Source organism: Chenopodium album, chromosome 1 (assembly GCF_948465745.1).
Source record: "Chenopodium album chromosome 1, dcCheAlbu1.1, whole genome shotgun sequence".
NCBI lineage: Eukaryota > Viridiplantae > Streptophyta > Magnoliopsida > Caryophyllales > Amaranthaceae > Chenopodium > Chenopodium album.
The window spans coordinates 78,786,626-78,808,764 of NC_137834.1; the positions used below are offsets into that span (position 1 = coordinate 78,786,626).

Consider the following 22,139-nt stretch of genomic DNA (forward strand, 5'->3'; position numbering starts at 1 on the left):
AATGTCACAATTTTGCTGGAAGGGGTCACAAAATAATTATTAGGTTATTTTAACAAAATTTAATAATTTATACTTGTATTTAAATCATTTCATATTACTCTTGATATTTCCTACATATAGTATTTTCCAAACCAGTGAATATGTGTACTACCTCCGTTTCTTATTAGTTGCAACTTTGGGGTATTATTTGTGAGATATAAAATATTCCAAAGTTGCAACTAATACGAAACGGAGGTAGTATTTAATTATTTGTCCTATACATACTGATATTGAATTGGATAGGTGTGTGACCTTTCAAACATGATTTTCAAACTTTATACAAGTATTTGTTTGTTGTTTAGCTTGAAGATATGAGGAAGACTTTAGGTTAAATTTAATTTATTATCTTCGTTAAATGTTATGTGCAACTTTGAAATATTTTATATCTCATAAATAATACCTCAAAGTTGCACATAACATTTAATGGAGGTCGTATTTGAAATATCATTTCAAAGGAAAAACTATTGTTAGAACTTAAGCTTAAAATGTAAAAATTATCAACTTGGTGAAATTATCACTTCTTCTTTTACGTGAAAATCACTACTCAATCCACAAAAAAGGCAATGTTTGAAAAATGCATTTAAGTCAAAGAAGCAAAAATTCCATCGTTGAAACCCATGTAGTAATCATAAAGTATACTAAAATGCAAGCAAAAATTCAAAAAGAAGCAGAAGAAAAGTATCAAAGTCTATATACATTGATTTGCAAACATAAACCGAATAAAGTTTTGATATATATGAAATACAACGTCTATATTTATTTAAGTCAAAGATTTGCTCCCTATGTAAAAGGATTCACCTTTCTACAGGTCATGCCTCTAATTTGTGTTAAATAAATCATTTACTTACAATATTAATATCAACTAATGCTAGAATGTAAACCATACAATTAATAGTTAGCTATTAGTATAGGCAATTTATTATGACTATATTTCGTACATAGTGTGTACCTTAAGTATGAGACATACTTACAATAATTTATCTTAAGAAATAATATAAGGGTTACTCTTACAATGGAATAAAAAAGAAAGAGGTCATCATAAGTTCATTACAAAGTACTGTGATTTAGCCGATAATGTTTATATTGATGTATATATTATTATTTATCCGATAATGAATTGGTTAGTGGGTTTCAAAAACTTGGGGGAGGAAGAACAAAAGGTTGACAAGCAAATGTAATCTAAAAGAAGTTGCACATTTTTATTGATAGATCATGTTTATCTCTAATACCTAATTGTCAAAACTAAAGAATGTTATCCAAGGTTTTATTCTTACCATCAAAGCCAACACATTGCTTGTTCAATTTGACAAACACCCAACATTATTCAAGAAGATGGTGGCTTCTAAATTCTAAAAGTATCCAATGCAAAATGACATACAGCTATATATCTATATACTATGATTACTATCTTATCATAAGATAATTTATTTTTTTATGCAAACACTTTAATTAATTTCTAGCTAATAAGGAAATATTTTTATTTGTTTAGTATATCATGTAGCATAAACAGTTGTAAGAGTATGAAATGTTTAGCTTATACAAAGAAGATACAAGTGCTATGATTATGGCTTCGTACAATATAGCATAAAATTAAATGCAATCTCTTACCTACACAATTACTGCTATGCATGTGAATTTACAACTACTACACCCTTATTTTTTTTAGCCATTTCAATCATTTAGGCAATGACCTATAATAATAATAATAATAATCATGTATTCATTTTTTTCAAAGGATGTATAGTAGACATGAACACATGAAGAGACATGATGCTTTCATTGCATCCATACCTCTTGACACAACATTTTTCGATAGGGTCGATCGATGTAATGATCTCTTGTAATTCTCGATCTTGCTTTAAGAGTATCAGAGTATTTAAGACAACAAATATAAAGAATTGAACTGGTCACGATTCAAAATCTACAAGTAATCAATCAACAAAAGAAATGTGCCACGATATGATTTGTGGAACAAAAGTAAACCAAACTCGATGAAATCTAGAGACTTTGAGAGACAATTAATATCTAAAAAAGTGAAATTGAGTTATCAACAAAATACATGTCAGCTAATATAATTTGTTACTCCGTAAAGTTTTAAGAGATACTGTACCAGTAGAAGTTTAGTAGTTTATTGAAAATAATATAGATCTCGTCTTTATATTCATTGTAGCTATCTCAACACCAGTACGAAAATATATTGAGGCCAACCCATGGAGCCAGCTCTTTTGAAGAGGTGGCTAGGGTTATTAATTTTAGAGACAACAAAAGAGGGTAGGCTTTCCCATTGAGATGGCTATTCATACAAAATAATGGCATGGTTGACTGATTCTAAGGCACTAACTGCTTTATGCATTGCCTTTAATTCCCTCTTAGATAGCAATATTAATGCCTCTTTTTACATTACTTAATAATATTTTCAATACTTATCTATAATATTTTTAATTAAATTTCAGAGATTGATGGCTATGATTATTTAAAGAAGCCACTTAATTATATTGGCCCCCTGATATTTGGGATTACATATTAACATAAATAACATTATTAGACCATCAATAAATAATTAATTAAAATAAATCTAATTTTTAAGAGGGCAAATAATCTCATTGGTTTGACCCCATAAAAAAAATTCATGAATCATAATTCATAAAGCATATTCATCACGTCCCACAAATCCCTATATACTGCCTTTCCCAAATGTGAAATAGTACGATAATAAAACAAATGCAAAAAGGAATCTTACCAATAATATTAATTTTTATTTTACTAAAATAATTTTGTAAATATAAAAATAAATTAAAATATTATAATGTATACCATGATACTGACCATAGTATAAGTGATATTGGAGATCTTATAATATAAAAAAATTCTGAAAGACAAAAAATGTCTTAGTTAGGTCATATTTAGTAGGTTAGGTCATCTGGATATTCCCTTAGATTCTGAAATCAGTTTTTTTAATTTTTGGTTTGAAAAACTGTACCATCTAAAAAGCCAAGAAAACTTTCATTTGACTCTAAAAAAACATAGGAATAGTATCTTGGTTTTTGGTGATCATTAAGGGTCATTTGACCTTTTAAGTGTTCCAAAGGGCCATTCTTATTCATCAGATTCTCTCTATCACTCCAGCAAATTTTTTATTTTTTGTTTAATTATTTTGGGATGGGATTTCAATGCTCAATTGCTCATCCATTTTTAAGGATCTATTAAATTAAATTAAAGCAAAGACCTTTCCAACCATAGACCATAGTACACATGGATGACTTGGAATAATTGAATCTTGTTATTGTTGTGTGTTTACACACGTAACGATTTAATCTATCTGTCAATCTTGTTCTGTCACGACTCTCTACCGTGTTAGATAAATCTTTATTTATCGAGAACAATAAACTAATTCGTCTAAGTAATAAAACTAATAAATCATTTGTACAGATATGAGGTTGGAATTATACTATGATTATTTATTTTCTATGAATATCAATTATCAATCTATAAATTTCTTCCTTAATTTTCTTAAAATATTATTATGACATGAGGATTTTATGTACATTATCTCTTTTCCTAGAGTTCAAAGGAGTTGTGGAATCTGTCTTCATAACGATGACATTTTTATCGGGGTAACACGTACTGTAGCAGACTAGCAGCAGATTACCCTAATCCAACTTGCATCAACGAACTAATGTATACAAAGTTTTGAGTTAAATCAGACCAATTGATCAAAAACAACATTTGGCAACTTAGATTTTTGTTACACAAATGATTAGTCCTTGTTGAGCAAATTTGAAGTTTAAAGTAATCACTTAAACAGTTTAACTTCTTTCTTATATATAACGAAGTAGGATTTTAGCGTAACTATAAAGCAACAAAAAAAAAAAAAAAAAAAAAAAAAAAAAAGCAAAAAAACTTAAGATCATTACCCATCAATCAATATAATTTTTACCCCGTTTAAACGTTAAAAAGTAATTTGAGACAGATAAATTATACAGAGTAGCAATGGTAAAATAATTTGAGTGTTGTAGAAGCCGAGATCCAAAGAGTAGAATATCTTCTTGAGCATGGAGTTTCTTTCCAAAAAAGAAGATAATATAAAGAATCATGGAATATACTGACTATAGAATACTGCCAACTCTTTTGCACCAAAACACAACAAATTAACTAATGCAAACTTTAGATGCACATTTTGCATTTTTATAATTGAAAAAAATATGCCTTTTAACACACTAGAATATTCCAAGGTGGGCCATAAATTAGTAGAATCAATCAAAGTTTAATCTAGAATGTCCCTTTTAAAGGAGCATTTTCTTATTAATTTAATAGAGTTGACGTGACATTAAACGCTAATAATCGTTTGCGTTGCGATTCTTTGGATTCTTTAAGCACCACGTTTTACTTAATTATAAAATATCAAAGTCACTACGCAATAAGCACTGATGAATATCGACTTATCACTGTTTATGCAAAGGATATGCCAATTATATGCAAAACATACAAGCATCTTTATAAGTGGATGCCTCGTGCTTGATTAAGTTCTCGTTTGGTTGATAGTTGGAATTGTGAAAATTAATTGATTGACAAAAATATTAAATTTTGTACGTCATAAGAAATTTGATTTTTATGAAGGGGGTGAACTCACTTACTTAAATCTAGTTAGGTAAGTGATTGAAACTTCTCTAGGTTAAAAAATTGTCATCTTCAATCAAATACATTTTGCTCTTCTTTAATAATAAATAAATAAATAAATAAACTTTTATCTATGTTACACGAAATACTTCATAAGTTCATATTACTGGGAGGTTTAACTGAATGACTATTAATTATTTGTAAAATTTTAAGAAGGATATAATACATAATTATTCACACATTTCACTCAATTATTTGACTAATTCCTCCTTTTTATTACTCGTATTTTATAATAAGAAAAATCTTAAATGTTTATAGATACTTTGTACAAGTATTACTTCACAAGTTCACAGTGATCCATTTAGATATAATCCCTAAGATAAATGACATTTGTTCTTGAATGATAAAAGGCCAGGGACAATCCTCAAAACCATTGGTTATGTCCTCACAATGCAAGTAAAAAGCAAAAATTAAATCTTTTATTATTTGTAATGTAGTTTTATGGTTTTTGTTCTGTTATTGTTTAGTAAAACCGTGAGTGTTGTTGTTTAGTAAAACCATGAGTTGATACTTGATAGAGTATAGATTATTTTTTTTTATTCATTTTTTCCAACCTATAAACCTTCATACTTTCACTATTCTAAATAAATAAACGCAATATTTTAACTCTTTAATTCATGTAACAAATTAAACTAATTTAAATATCTCTAGATGAGAAGATTAAGAACCCTTCATTATTTCTAATGCCATTTCGTATGCACCATTCATTAGTTTTTTACTTCGTAGTAAACACTAAATAATATGAAGTACTTCGTACAACATATGAATATGTGGAATTTTCTAGCAACCTTGAAAAGCTAAGGCTCTTCATACTTTGTAGTGGTATTTAATTTGCATAATAATTTTGAAAACACATATTGTAGTAGTGTTTTTTTTTTTTTGTTTTTTTTTTTAATATTGTTGGAGTTTCTTGGCCAATTTGATAAATAATCATGACGTATTAATTATTAAATTATTAAATATATCCGTACATCAGATCAACTTATCATCAATGAAGCCATCATGTAAGTTTCATTGTCAAAACGAAATTAAACTTATTTTTCCTAAATTTATCTTGGATAATGATATAAGACTTATTTTTTTCTAAATTTATGTTGATAATGATACGAAGTATAAAGTTATTAGAACTTATTTTTCTTGTAATACGAAATTATTTGCAAGGCAAAAGCTAACCAACGTCCCGGAGGCGTTAGATATAAGCTAGCTAAAAGTAGAAATATTAAATTAAAATGAACCTTAATTACACCGATCAACGCGCGATTTTGTCATGCTTTCCCAAATTTATACCACTTTTGGTCGTATTATACACATAAATTTAACAATAGAAACGAGAAAAATGATCAAGAACATAGAGCAGATGTATAGGCCATTCAACTTCAACATTGAATGACACTTGAACTAAAAGATTATTTCCAAAATGTACGAATGAAGAAGAGTAATTATACAAAGAATTTAACAAACATTTTTTTTCTATAACTGTCAATTGGTCTAGTATTTATCTTCCTCATAATACAAAAAGAGTGTTCCACCGATGTCTTGTTACAAAATCTCTACACCTTTCTATGAACTTGTAAACAAAAAGATACAAGACCAAGGAACACTCTAATTAATGTGCATGAGAAGCCGTGGTTGTGTGTGTAGAAGACGATGTAGCAGGGGAGTTGGAATGAACACCTCCCTCGCTATGACTCCCCCTTTCTTCGCAATGTGATTGACTAGATTGTTTTTGATGCTGCATATGCGGAGATGCTTGGCGCAAGTGTGGTGGTGTTGCCACGGTTGCTATGGGGGCGTAGATGTTGCCTGGAGCAGCAACCGTGTTCGTGTCACCTGCTGTCGTTGCAGCGTACTCTGGAGGCACCCAAATGCCTCCTACGACTACGAATTGAGGAGTTTGTTGATTGGCATTGTTGTGAACACCTGAACTTGGTCTTCTTGTGTGCAGACGATATTTCTGTAAAAATAAACGTGTTGAAAGATATTTAGAATTCAGTAAATTGTGATTTTTTAACATAATTATTCAATTAGTAAATTGATTTTGCGTGTTAGTTGGTAGAGAATGTTAAATATGCAATGATAAAAGCTTCTCAAGGTGAGATTGATTGAAAAATGAAAAAGCAAGAATTCACATGGTGTAACATTACTAGAGGGAGAATGGAAAAGGACAATTTAAAAGGCTATTTTTTTTCAAAAAGTATATCATCTTTGACCAAGTAACATATGCAAGAAATGATTCAAAGTTAAGATTTACCTTTAATGGATTAGCTGAGTGAAATTTGACTTGGTTTGGTAGATGAAAGTGAAAAAAATTCTGTCTTAATATAGAATTAAGACGTGAAAGGATCACTTTATTGTAGACTTTTGGCTTTTGACAGAGTAGTAAAATTTTAACAATTAAAGATCCAAATCATATTACTAATTCAAAAGGAATCTCTTATGTACATGGGATCTCCAATTCAAAAATGAGATTTGGCTTAAATTCGGCGTAATTTGGTCAATTTTAAGATTATATGGGTAGATGAAATCAAGAGCATGAAAACAGAACATTTGAATTTGAATTTCACGTAATAAGCAGAAATTGCTATGAAATTAATAAAACTTCAAACTTGTTCATTTACTAGAGTAACGCACCACGACACAAGACAATACCAATAATTTGAAAAATTAGACAAATTAAACCACAAAATAATGTACAAACCTGTAAATGGCTTTTAACTTCATCATTGGTAAGTCCATCCACCTTCATCAAATCCCTTATTTGCTTTGGAGTAGCAACTGCAATTCAAATCCAATTATCAATCAACCAATCAATACTCAATTTTAATCCCATATATCACACATAAACAATTCAAAATTCATATCACACTAAACTAATTGATCAATTAACTAATCAATTAATTTAATGCATATGTTACATAGTATTAGCCACATTAGTACATGATTATAATATAATGTAAGATGAAAATCTTACCATGTGATCCACCAAGTTGTTGAAGAGCATGCACAAATCTCCTATGCAACTCAGGAGACCAACACCTCCTTGCTTTCCTTTGTGATTGTGCATCCTTGTCCTTCTTACTACCTCCACCACTGCCGCCGCTACTCGGTCCCATCTCCGCCTCCTGAGCACTCGAGCAAGCGGAAGCGGCCGGTGTCGAAGCCGGTTGTTGTTTGTCATTATTACAAATATTGTTGTCATTATTTTCTTTCCCATTGCTATTCTTTTCTTTTTGAAATGGTTGAAATGCACCACCTCCACCATTCCTCTTCACCTCAACAACCACCACTTTCTTTGGCTGATGATCCTACAATATTATTCCAAAATTACATAAAATTAGCTAAAACTAAATTAAACCCAGAAAATTAAACAAAAAACCCATCTCAAAAATCTATAAATTTTTAGAAAACCAACCTCTTGAGTGGTAGGTGGATCTGGGGTTTGGTTCCATAACTGAACAGATCTAAGCCAGTCTGATTTCTTCCCAGATTTTTCATTGTTATTGTTATTGTTATTAAGATTAATATTGTTAATCTGGGGTTTTTCAGATTCAAGCTCATCTTCTTCATCATCATCTGTAGAATTACTCCTTTTTAAGGGCATAAATTCCTCCAAAATTGGACCGTCGCTTGTTGTTTGTTCTGAACACTCTGAATGACCATTTAAACACTCTGTTGTAGTAGTTATCCCATTTCCACATAATTGTTGTTTACATGCTTCAATTGCTGTAATAAAAAAAATATATACACATACATCAATTTCATAACCACAAAAATAATAATACAACATAACATAAACTTTAAATGTGTAACGCGTCACACACTCAATTAATGATATGATATGATACGACATGATATTATATCGATATCGATAATTACCTTGAGTAACAAGCTCTAAACATAGAGGAAGTTCACGCTGAAAAACTTGAATCTTCTTCTTTTCATCTTCTAACGCATGAATATATTCCTGACATTTCTGCATATTATTTCTAAAATCCATCATTTTTATTATTTTTTGGGGTTTTATCACCTAAGAAAATGAAATATTATCAACTTTTGAGGAACTTAAAATGGAGAAAAGTTTTGATTTATGAAGGTTGATTTTATGGTAAGCTTAAAAAAAATATGGTGGGGTTGATTAATAAAGAACAAAGGGATCTGAGTAGAATCACAAAAGAATAAACTTGACACCTAAGTTTTTATAATTATTTTTTTTTCTGGGTTTATTTTTAGGAAAAAATGAAGAAATAAGATTAGAACAAAGGTATCAAAGTCGGCCCGTCGCGTAACACTAACGAATCTTTTTCAGTATTTTCTCTTTCTTATTTTCCTTGTTTCTAGTGCAAGAGAAAAAAGGTAGCTTTATAAAGAGTTGGATGAATATTCGAGGTTTTGATTCCTTTTCGTCCGTTTTTTTTTTTTTTTTTTTTTTTTTTTTTTGCCTTTCTAGCTAGTAGTAGTAGTTTATGACTTTACTTATTTTATTATTGATGTAAATGTATTATTTGACAAAGTTTTGGACTTTGTAAAAAAAAAAAACATTTCGAGATAAAAAACTATAGTCAACTTGAATAATGAATACTATGTGTTAAACTATGTCTGTTGAGAACTGGACGGGGTAAAGGTAGATATGGAATATTCCTTTAACTTAAAAGTTGTATACCTTTTCGAGATATATCGTGCTTATGTAAGGCTTTATATGATTTGTAAATTGAAAATCAGTGTTGTTTAATTCTTTCATCATTTTTTTTTGGACTACTGTTATTTGTGACTAAATACATGTAAGATTATGAGAATGATTAGCATATTACATGACTAAATACATGTAAGATTATGAGAATGATTAGCATATTACATGACTAAATACATGTAATAATGATTAGCATAATATGTGACTAAATACATACGAAGTATTAGGCTAAACCTTGGTTAGACTATTTATTATTATCGTTGCCCTTTATGCATGGAAGTATTAGCATAAGTAGTGATGTGCATAACTTGTATTTTAAATGTGAATCTATTATCGTATTCTCATCATATAGGCTATTACTTATTAATATGCTAGTACTATTTTACTTTGTAAGTCAATTAAATTCTATTATCATCTAGTCTCCTCATATATATTTATATGAAATATGATCAAATAATTTTGTCTCTCTATTTTCTTGGACCAACTTGATAATTATTTAATTCATACTACTATTACTAAAGTTTTTAAATTTGAGTGTGTTGTGTGACAACTAGCAAATAGTATTAAGTGCTAATTGGCCAAATTGGGTATAAGTTAGGAGGCATTATTCATTTCATAAAGAATATACTCTAATTAATTTCATTATTATTAATTATAATAATTAATTTTAGAAATAAAAAAAATGAAAAAAGTGTTGAAGAATCACGTACGAAGCCGTGCCGCTAAGGCAGGAGAATCTTGCAAGCATGCTTTCACTTGCTCACGCCGCGTATGATTAGGTCTTATCTTCCCATATTTTTTGGGAAGCTTACATTATTTAGAATAGAAGTGATAAAATTAGGATTCTTTTGTTTTAATTTGGTACCTTAATTATTTGACCCTTGCCCTTAACTAAGAGCCAATGTATTTTTTAAAAAAACTATGCCCTTTAATAATTATTTTATTTGAGCTTGGATTTATATGTTTTCCAGGCTATATACTATAAAATTTTACAATATAATATAATAAACATAGTTTCATGCATAAATTATTTGTTATAGTAAATCTTAAGATTGTAGTCTTAATGTGAGCAAATTCGGGTTAGATGTAATATCGTACGAATAAAGCACATGATAGACAAATCACTACTATTTTGTTAGCTTCAATAATTCTTTCTTTGAAAAGTCATTTGGTATCAAGTTTATTTTGGCCCTTCAAATTTTTTTTTAAAATGTCCGCTTCTTCAAATGTCTTTAATTAGTACTGGGATAAGGCCAATTAAACATAAATTCCTTCAAGAAATAAGCTTGTATACAATGAGTGTTTTAAATGCAATAATAGACGTAATCACTTCAGATTATTATCCCTAATTGACATCACATAAATCACAAATATCTACTGGTCGTGACATCATGTTATTATAGTAAAGAAGGGTCAAGAATTTGATTAAAAATTTGCAATTACCATATGCAATGGTTACGTATGTAGTCATCTAGTAATACTACAATATAGCTCCAACAATCTTGTAGAGCCACTTAATTAAACTCACTCTTTTTTTGCATTAAAGGTGGAATTAATCCTAATTGTCATTAGGTGGAATTACTAATAATAATCTAGCTGGATAACACTAACCAATCAAAGCTTACAAAAGCATGATATTTGTAATTTGTCCTTATCCATTACTGCTGTCAGATATTTCCCATGAAATTTTCTTTTTTCAAAGTTTGAAAAACAGGTGAATTCCTTGATTGCAATTAACGTACGTATTTTCCATGATATTTTGAACCAATCTTCTACAAGTTTCCTATGGATAAGACTATAGTAGTATTTTGAATATATCATATAAAAATAATTTTATATACGCCTATTTTTGAAGAAAAGCCGTTTTGATATTTTTGCATGCATACTAAGAACTAAGAAGGGATCGGATAAGAAAATATCATAATATGTCAATGTGTAACCCTTTGGAACTATGTTAATTTAATTCAAGTGCTATTAATCTAATCACTTTCGGCATTTTATCCATTTAAAGTACAATTTTTATTTTTTTGTTTTGAATATAGAAGAAAAGGTGTTTATTCTTATTTGACATTCACACGTATTATTATATTTAGAAACAAAAATTAGCATAAAATTTAGGTATTATTCCTACTAATAGCATATGTTGTTGATACCATTTTTCTAATTGATATTGACTAAGAAAATTTTATCGTGATAAAGAATAAACACACTTTAAAAAATAACTATTATTAGGAGCAATAGAGATTTGTATGGTAGCATTATAGATAAGAGTAGTCATTATATTTAACACTTACTTGTAAGTTATTACAACCAAATTTAATTCTATATAATTGGATAGAATAGGATAAGGATGATCATTGAGGGTTTTAATTGATGGTTGGATACAATTTTGAGAGCCAATCGAATAAAAGGAAAAAGAAGATAAATGTGAAGAGAAGGATATTTCAAAATGCCCAACAATTTTAGGATAAGAAGGGAGCAAAAATGGAAATGGTTATTTGGGAATTTCAAGTTCCACTAATTTTATTACTAACACACTAAACAAACATTGTGTAGACAAGGTTGTTCTATTTGTTCACCATTTTATTGCCTAATTAAATAATTGTTGATTGTAAATTACATGCATTGATGCAATTGTGATGTATTATATTATCCTTCCTACTTTTTGTATGAGCACATATGCAATATCATTATTGAATATGATGATTGTGTGACACTTTCAAACCTTCCTATAAAAAGGAGAATATCCACTATATACTCTATAAATGTCTTGCTTCACATTGGTTAATGATGTCATATATTTGTAGTCTTCCTTAATAAAATGAAATTAAACGAAGTAGTTATTATTAAAAAAAAGAGGAAAGGAAAATGTTTACTTGAAAATTCTAACTTTGCCCTCTTGTTCTGCACTCTTATTCCTTCCTTACCCTCATTCCCTTTTTATGCTCTCCAATAATCATCCAAAAACCTAATTATCATAAACATTGTCATAATTTTGTCCAAATTAAATTATAAGACCTGGTCAATATTAGTGGTACATTTACTTATATAGTTTATGCATGCACACTATGTAACTCATAAAGTATTATTGATTGAAATGAATCAAATAAAATCACATAATATATGTATATATATATATATATATATATATATATATATATATATATATATATATATATATATATATATATATATATATATATATATATATATATATATATAAATGGGAATAATATAGAAAATTCCCTCAAAATGTTAATAACTGAAAGATTCTAATTAAGGGCATGTTCGACAAAATATAGCTGTGAAGGTAGCTGTAGCTGTGGAGATAGCTGTGAGCTGTGTATGTAGTTGTTAGCTGTGAAAAAAGATAATTTAGGTATGATTGTTCGGTAAAGTAGTGGTTGACTAGTTGTTACATTTAAGAATCAATATTTTATTTTTAAAACTATACATTAAATTTTCAAAAGCTACCTCAAAAGCTACCTCTAACTTCAAAAGCTAATAATCCTAGCTTTTAATAAAAGCTACCCCTACCACTAAAAGCTAATTGAACCATTACTTTGCCAAACACTCACATTTTTTGTTGAGTAGTGGTTTGACTTGGTCAAACCACTAAAAGCTATCTAAAAGCTACTCAAAACCTAGCGCCGAACACACCCTAAATAGGAAGAAATTTAAAGATCGATGAAGTATTAAAGTTTAAACTTGTGTACCAATTGTAAATTTATCAATACTTATTTATCAAAGAAAATAACATTGGAAAAAAGAAAGTTGTAGAACAAAAAGAAACAAGCAACATTGAAAAAATAAATAAATAAATAAAATTGTACTCCAATAATTGTTTAATGGTTGTAAATTGGGACTTGCTTGCAACTTTCAAAAATTGTCCCTAACTACTAGCTTGATTAGTAAAAAAAATATACAATTAGCTTGGCCAAGCAAATTTGCTTGTGCAAAAAAAAAAATTTAAAGTTGATAGATTGGTAATTAGTAAGATAGGATAAATAAATAAAAAAAAAAAAAACTTAATAATTAAGTGAGACTCATTTAATAACACGCTAGATAGTAGCAACTAGGTTAAAAGGAAATTAGCTTGAAATCTTACTTCGCATATGATAGAAAGCTATTTTGAAAATTAGCTTGCCATTACAATGTTTTAACAACTCATGATTATCAATTATATCATAAGCAAACGTTGGCATTTAAGTTAAAACATTATTCCAAAATCCAATCAATGTATAATTTGTGGTATTAACACAAAACTTATCCGAAATATTTAACTTAGGGCCTGTTTTAATTTACTGAAAATAAATGAACTGAACTGAAATGAATTGTTTATGAGAAAAGGATATTAGGAACTGAAATTAAGCTGAAGAGAACAGGCCTTTAAAGCAATATATGTCGTCTAAGCTTCCGTCTAATAACAGGTATATAAATATATATCATCAAGACAAAGATTGCAATACAATTTGATTTTTTATTATTTTTTTTTTTTAGGCAAATACAATTTGAATTTTATTACATTATTATAGTGTTTCATACATATTACCCCCGTGTCTATTTATACTTGACATTTAGTATTTTCACAAGAATTTAAGAAATTGGTGATAAAAAATTGTTGATGTGGCGAGCATGTATATATAAGGAGTGGATGAGAGTGACATATGGCTCAAGTGAGCAGAGCTTTTCTCCCGATTTAAGGAGATCTGGGATCGATTCTCATCCCCGCCCTTGTGGCTCTCTAAACACTAAAAAATCTATGTGTATAAGAATGAAGTGGATAATGTGTTGGGTATAAATAAAAGATACAAAATAAATTCGGAGTAATAAGGCAAAATGAGTGAAAGGTCAGGATGTATTATAACACCAATTTTGAATTACTCCCTTTCGGTTTTGCTTACCTCCACAATATATTAAGATTGTTAACTTGTACAATCTCAAAGCTAAGTAATATCTGGTAATGGAAATTTAATCAATATGTAGAATTTAGGGTTTGTTCTTTTCAGCTTAATTTTAGTTCAGTTAAGTTCAGTTCAAAACCTAATTACCTTCTCTCACAAACAATTCATTTAAGTTTAGTTCAATTCAGCTCCAATCAGTTTAGTCCAGTTCACTTCAGCTCTAATCAGTTCAGTGAATCAAAACAGGCCCTTAGGCTCCCAAAAAAAATTATGCTTCTTGACCAATTTCCACTTATTTTTTTATTTTTTTTTTATTTGTTTTGTTGTCATTATTGTTGATTAGATAAATAAATATGGAGTATATGGCTTATTTTTATGTGTCTATCACTGTATTGTCATGAAACCAAAGTTAATCTAGTGTTATATATATGTGCTTGGTTGTACTTTTAATGTGACAAAGTCAAAACCCTAGCAAATGATATTCTAAATATATACTCAGTACTCAGTACATATTTTGAAAATAAGCTTTAACTTAAACACTTAATGGCATGATGTTAAATGTTACTCCATACATAATTGTATATATTTTTTAAATTATTCACCTTATTTTATTTTGCAAACACCTACATCTTGCACCCGAGCGCACTTAGAGCTAATTGCACCTATAATTAACTTTTTGCTCATTTGATGAAATTTGCTCATTTCAGACTTTAAAGTACTCTATTAAAAAAAAAAGTACTCTGAAGTTAAAATCCCAAAAATTTTAACAGCATGCATGCACCATGCAGTCATGCACGATGTTATCAAACTCTATACAAATAATACAATAACACAAATTTATATTTTTAATGCTCTCTTCTTTTGATCCAACAAGTGAATCATCAATCATGCAATGAACGAATTGTTTTTTTCTTTTAAAAAAATTCAATATTAATACATCTAATATTTTTTTTTCCCAAAAAATAAATTAACAATCCATAAATTATGCACTAAAAATCCTTATTCTTTTCTTATAAATGGAATATCCTCTGAGTAACAGAGAATCTGCACTTAAAGTCAAAGAAGAGAATCTTCCCTATGGCAAAATTGATGCTAAGTATTCTATCATAAAACAAAGAAGTTGTTTATGCTTTGGGACCATTTTTAGGGACCTTATAAATATATGATTAATTGATTTTATAAATATTTTGCTACTAGAAACTACAAGTGCATGTATTAAGATGTGGACTTATAATGCCACAAGTTTAATTTACTCCAAGGCATCAATTCATCAAAATATAATGTCATGTATTTTTCTTACACATTGTTCCACAAGAATCACAAGTGGAAATGAAGTGCCAATAATTCAGTTCAATAATGTTATAAGAAGTTTATGTACTAAGAATATTCTACTCATATACCTGCCCATTTTGGTAAAGGTGTCCATACCACATTCATTTTGTGGATTATGACTTAGTTGATTGATAAAATCTCATGGACTGATATCCATCATTTAAAATCAAATTTTGTTTACATTATTGGTTACTTGGTATTAGCAGTTTTATTTTTAATAAAACCTCTTTTAGAATAAGATAATAGTACGATGAAAATGAAAGTAATCTCGAGTTCGTGACTAGAGAAAGAGAAAAACATTTTCATATTGTGACTTGAAAAAAGAAAACATTTCATATTTCAATGAATTCATATTTCAATGAAACATTAGCGGTTTATTCATAAAAAACCTTCTAATCCTAAGGAAAGTGTGTGTATAACTATTTTTGATACTAATGCAATAAGAAGTTAGTTTGCGATATAACATTATCTACACAAATCGCTTTTGGTAAAATTATAAAAATTCAATTTTGTATAAAGTACAATTGAGACAAAGATAATAAGATTTAAGGCTGTTGAGTAATAAGGTTTTGATGATTGTAAACTAATGATGATTATCTATCTAACGTATTTGTTAAGTTGTGCATAGAAAGAACAAGTTATACTTGGAACATGATACAAGGAACCTGAGCAATGACAAGTATATAAGGAACTTAAGCAATATATGATAAACAATAGAAGAACAAGAACAATGATGAGTGTTGTGGTTGATAAGCATGATGATGGCTAAGGAACCATGAAGGTAACTATGTAAATAGGTGCTTGCATAAGTTAGCTTCATGAGGTAAGTATACTATGTATACATGAGTTGTATATGTGTAGGAGTATTTACATAAGCTTTAAGTTTAATTAGTTCTCTCACTTGAAGTTTGTTTATGACAAACAAACTTCAATCTAATGTTTCTCTTAAGTGTTTATGTGAAGACAGGAACTGACTTAGGTGAAGTCAATGGGTTGGAACATAGAAGACTTCAAGAGGAACAAGAGAGAATGAATGAACCTAAAGCAGGTTCTCCCATGAGAACCAAACCACGAAGGAACCTGAAGGTATTATCTAACAAGATCAAGAAGGAACTTTCGGCAGGCTTTCCCACGAAATCCGGAGCATGTTCCCTAACAGGTACATGAAGAGTTCCATGTTCCCTAACAGGTACATGAAGAGTTCCCTAACAGGAACTTAGTTCTCTAACAAGAACTATCTAAGTTCCCTAACAGGAACTTAGTTCTCTAACAAGAACTATCTAAGTTCCCTAACAAGAACTTGCCTCGAGATCTAGAATACATCAATACTACAAGATTCCAGAACAAGAGTTTCAAAGAAACAACATGAAGACGAAGAAATCGTAGTATATCGCTCTAGGATTCATGTAAGTATGTTAAGTTGGACATAAAAGTTAGTCTGGAACAAGTCTAAAGAACCAAGGTGAACTCATGATAGTCAATGAAATTAGAGTTACTGACTTGTCAGGAACTCAGAGACTGTCAGAGTTCCGAAACCTAATCGGAACTTAGGTCTGCACGTCGTTAAAGGTTGCAGGTCGAAATTAATAATATAAATATTTACCTAATACGTGCATATCTTTTAGGGATTTGATTTTACAGAATAAAGATATTTATTTTCTAATAAATCCCTTTGGAAAAAGATAAGTTATATTTGGAAAATATTTTCAGCAAAATAAGTTTTAAATAAAATCTAATTTTATGACAAGTATATCTTTTGTAAAAAGATATGGTAAGTATATCTTTTGTTAAAAGATATATTAGTATATTTGGAAAATATAAGATTTAGATAAAATCTGATTTTATGGTAAAGATATCTTATTATTATTGATAGAATATATTCTTAACAAAAGATATATTTATGGAAAACTTATTTTTGGAAAATATCTTTTATTTATATCTTTTAATAAAACTTATCTTTTACGAAAAGAATAATTTGGGTGTACTATAAATATGCTCATATGTATTCATTCAAAGTCGAGGCTGATGGAGCTTAGTGGTCGTGTTTAATGGTTTCATCCTTCACCACGAAGCTAAGTCAAACCTCCAAGTCGAAGTTCCAGTTAGGTTCCAGTTACAGTTCGTCCAGTAAGTTCCAGACAGATCTCGAGTGTCCAGCATATTAGTTTTATCTCTTTATTCATTGGTATGTATTTAGAGTTATTCTTTGAGATCTTGTAATTGGGAAAAAGGGTTTTGAGTGTTATATGTATTGGGGTGTGAGAGTTCGTGAGGATTCTCGTTATAATTGTATAGTACGAGTAGTTTGTGTAAGCTTCTAGGTGAAGCTGTGGTTTTGTACTTAGGTGGTACAAGTATTTAGTACTTTGGCAGTACATGTAGTGCTTTGGTGGTACGAGTGAATTTAAGTGTGGTGCTTAGATTGGGTAGGATAGGGTCCTATCAAGTAGCAAGTCCAGCGAGGAACTTGTGAAATAAAGGTCCGTGTCTAATAGGTTGTAACTTGGTGTTTGCCCTATTATAGTGAAGTGGTTTGTGTTTGAAATCCCTAAGGTAGGGTCGAGGTTTTACTTCCATTTGGGCCCTGGATGGTTTCCTCGTAAAATCCGCTTTGCATTGTCTAAGTTCCTAACAGCAATCAGTTTTATATTCCGCGAAAAGTAGGCACTAGGAACATACTACAATTCACCCCCCCTCTTGTAGTATATCATCCGAAATAACAAAGGCCCGTTCTTTTCACCTTATTTTTGCTGAACTGAAATTATTTTTACTCAAACAAAATTATATTTGCTGAACTTAAATTAATTTTGCTAAACTGAAATTATTTTTGTTGAACTGAAATTATTTTTGTTGAACTGAAATTATTTTTACTGATTTTCTTTTATAATTCTTCTTTAATAAAACTGAATTTTACTGAACTGAACTTATTTTTGCTGAACTGAAATTATTTTTACTGAACTGAACTTATTTTTACTGAACTGAAATTATTTTACTTAATATTATTTTTTAAAGTTGAAGAGAACAGGGCCTTATATTACTATATTTTTCCAAAATTCACTTTTATATAAAGTACAATTGAGACAAAGATAATAAGATTTATATGACTATATTTTTCCTTAAATATTATTCACAAGATGTAATTAAAGTAAATGTACATTACAAACAATATACATGTTGCAAGTAAAAAAAGACGGAAAAAGTATACTACGTACTACATTATTTTGAAGTAATCCATGTTTGGGTAGTTTAATTACTGAAATCTTTTTGAAGTTTGATAGCTTTGCTGAAGCTCCATCCGGATTGCAGAGCACACTCCAAAATAGCCATACATCATGGCCCACTTGGTTGCCCTTATACATTGGAAAAATAAGGCCCATCAAAAGATTTCTGCATAATACTGGGCTCTACAAAACACAAATTATCTTTTTTAGTTTCAAAATACTAGCCCTATTGTTTATCAAAAAGTTAGCCAATCCAATAAACCAACTTAAACCAAGCTAAGTCCGAGTATCCGACTTCCAATCTAACAAAAGAGAACTCAAGATATGTACTACCATTAAAGATTCGATATCTCTAATTCAAACTAAGCATACATTCCACATAAAACAATCCAAAGCGCGGTTTGCCCTATAACAACTGCAATCGACCCTAACCAAAAAAATTGAGATCCGAGTGCGCGTTAACATTGTTCAATTCGATTCAACTCGACCTAATATAACCCAAACTAAATTCAATCTAGGAAAAAACTTGTGTGGACTAGGTTCACAATAAAATTACTGTGCACTTGAGGTCCATATGCACGCAATTAACGTTATGTTGAACATAATACCATAATTTTAAAATAGTGAAACTCCATGAAAACTCGTATAACCTTTAATATTATTGTGCACTTGAATTAAATCCCAACAAACGGAGATAGAAAAATTGGAAATTAGACTATTTTCGACTTTTTTTAATTCAATTTTTTTGCTTTTTCTACATTTGTGAGAGTGTCTTCCCGATATTTAAGTTTGATCTCAATTTTTGGGTTTACGATTCTCATTTTAATAGTCGGAAAGGTGATTCGAAATCACATTGGTTAAGGTTTTGTCATCAAACACTACAATCAGAACATCAACGTAATGCAAGAGTCTCTATTTGGAAAGATGCAAAAGCATTGAAAATCAATATTCGCGTCAAGATTGAAGCGGTAGAGTATGAGCTATGCCGAACATGCTGAAAAATTATAATTTTGATTGTAAAAGTTGTACTATTTTTCCTAAGGTATGTGGTTTACATCTTTATATTACTTAACTAACAATTAAATAAATCTCCACCAATGATACTATACTCCGTATACTATAAAATTCAACCTATGACCTATACCCTATAAATTTCCTAAAATTTGTACAAGCTCTACTATCAATCAATCAATCAATTAATCTATACTAAAAGCGAATCTAAAGTGACACTTGTCATGATGTCATTAAAAAATTTCCCGCGTTTTTTTTTCTTTATTTTTTTTGCCAAATTTGAATGACTTCCAATAACCTACAATAATACTTATTTCCATTTTGCCAACACATTTAATCCAATCATACTCAACTAATTTTTTTTTTTTTTATTATTTTTTAACATATATTTTATATACTAGGAATCTTTTAGTTACAAATATAGTAACATAGATTAAAATTAAGGCATTGAAATACTTCGTATATCATTATCTAAGATTATTAAAATATTATCAATTTTTTTCCTCTAAATTAAAATTTATTGTAATTAAAAATAGAAAAAAAATTTTTGGTAGCATACTTTGTATAGATCTTAAAAATTATGCATAACATTTATAAGAACAACCAAACAAAATTATTTTATTATATAATACTCTTCCTTTTTTTATATGTTATAGTTGGATTTGCACATTTGTCGAGACACAACTTTAACCATCAATATCCTTAATTAAAGACTATTATTTTGTTACAAATATTTTTTTTTGGTAAATTATTGTTAAATTAACATCATTCTTTATAATTTTTGTTATTTAATTATTACCGTGCATGGCACGGCACTTAACCTAGTTACAATTATAATGAAACATATAGTATAATGAAGGACTTATTTGACATTGTTTTTGTTTTCAGTTTACATAGGGTAGGATCAGCCCACCCGTATGAAAAACTTTAATTTGTTAATGGGTTGGTTTACCAGCTTAACATTGGTGGCCCATTACCCAAACTCGGAGCAATAAAAGCGACTCCCGCGATAAGTGCCGTGCCATGCACGGTAATAATTAAACTTTAGAGATCTCCTCATATTAATCTCTAGATTTTAGAGAGAGAAACACAGAGCCCGGAGGAGAGAGAAAGTCGCCCATCTTCTACTGCGCTTGACGTTTAACTTTCTTTTTGCTTCGTTGATTCTGTGGTAGGGTTTCTCTCTTTTGTTGTTTGTTATTTCGTTGATTCTTGATTGATTTTTTTTTTGTTTTTTTGTTTTTTTGATTTTGTTGTTTATTTAGGGTCGATTTATTGTTTTTGATTTTAATTTTCTGTGTTTGATGATGATTTGTGTTTTTTTAAGCTGTATGCATTATAGTATTTCTCTGCTGAACGATTAATCAATGTAGTCTCCCAGATTTATGGGAATTTGTTAGAATTTGACCAGGACAAGGTTTGTAATGTAGTTCAATATTCTGTTGTAATTGATTGTGGATATTATCGTTCTTATGTGATTCAGACTTAGATATGGGATTTATAACAATTCATGTTATTTAGTTATGATTTTATGAATGGGTTTTTTTGATAATTCATTGTACTATTGAACTAAATTTCTGTTTTTGTGGATTTTCAGATTTAATCACCCCACTTGAGGAAGCATATGTTTCTCTTAAATATTTGTCCTTATGGATAAGGCTTTGGATATGTCTTTGGATGGTATCAAAAAGAGCAAGAAAAGTGCTGGCAGAGGTAAAGGACGAGGCGGTGCCCCTCGAGGGCGTGCAGCTAGAGGAGCTGTTAGTGGTGGAAGGGCAGGTATGTGTGAGATATCTAAAGAGGTGGAGAAATGTCCACCTTAGCTGATGATTAATCTGGAGACTCTTGACGAGGACGATGCTGATGACAACACGTTGGAGGATAGTGGGGGTCTTTGGGATGGTTGGGATGGTGATCACTTTGATAGTTTGAGGAAGAGACCTACCAATTACCCACCTTCAGTAGCCAATTGGATGTCCAAGGCCACATTCAGGCCGATACCTGCAAGATCCCTGTACTTAAAAATTGTTCTCCTGGTCTGGTGGTCAATTGCAATATCGTGTATGGGAGCTCATAAACTTGACCACCAACTGTAAGCGAGTCCTTTTGGCTTTTGATCGAGGTATCATAGACGCACTCAAGCCCTTCTTGGTCAAACACCAATCTGATTACCTTGTAGTCAAGGTGGGTTGGGACCTAAATAGCTACCTGTTCCTCAGAAAGCTTGCCCAGTCGGTGTCTGGCTTAACCTTCATTGCCATCACGGAC

At 29.8% G+C, this 22,139-nt stretch overlaps 2 protein-coding genes across 2 annotated transcripts in view; one reads left to right on the top strand and one right to left on the bottom strand.

Annotated features, from left to right (window-relative positions):
* Nucleotides 1-6,074: 6,074 nt before the first annotated feature.
* Nucleotides 6,075-9,147, bottom strand: LOC145606830 (transcription factor HHO2-like). Its single transcript, XM_081662704.1, has 5 exons — nucleotides 8,593-9,147; nucleotides 8,129-8,439; nucleotides 7,688-8,021; nucleotides 7,415-7,491; nucleotides 6,075-6,670 (listed from the first exon to the last, which is right to left on the bottom strand). Exons 1-5 carry the CDS (start codon nucleotides 8,714-8,716, stop codon nucleotides 6,323-6,325), a joined length of 1,194 nt encoding a protein of 397 aa, XP_081518830.1. The 5' UTR covers nucleotides 8,717-9,147; the 3' UTR covers nucleotides 6,075-6,322.
* Nucleotides 9,148-20,965: 11,818 nt separating this feature from the next.
* Nucleotides 20,966-22,139, top strand: part of LOC145558156 (THO complex subunit 4C-like) — a 69,736-nt gene continuing 68,562 nt past the window's right edge. Inside the window, exon 1 of the mRNA XM_081619310.1 lies at nucleotides 20,966-21,042. The gene's annotated coding sequence lies outside the window, so the exon portion shown is untranslated. The remainder of the gene's footprint in view (nucleotides 21,043-22,139) is intronic.

Coding starts and splice junctions, on each gene's coding strand:
- LOC145606830 (XM_081662704.1), bottom strand. CDS start 8,716: ATGATGGATTTTAGAAATAATATGCAGAAATGTCAGGAATATATTCAT. Junction 8,022..8,128: donor ATCCACCTACCACTCAAGAG/GTTGGTTTTCTA, acceptor ATAATATTGTAG/GATCATCAGCCAAAGAAAGT. Junction 7,492..7,687: donor ACAACTTGGTGGATCACATG/GTAAGATTTTCA, acceptor TTTGAATTGCAG/TTGCTACTCCAAAGCAAATA.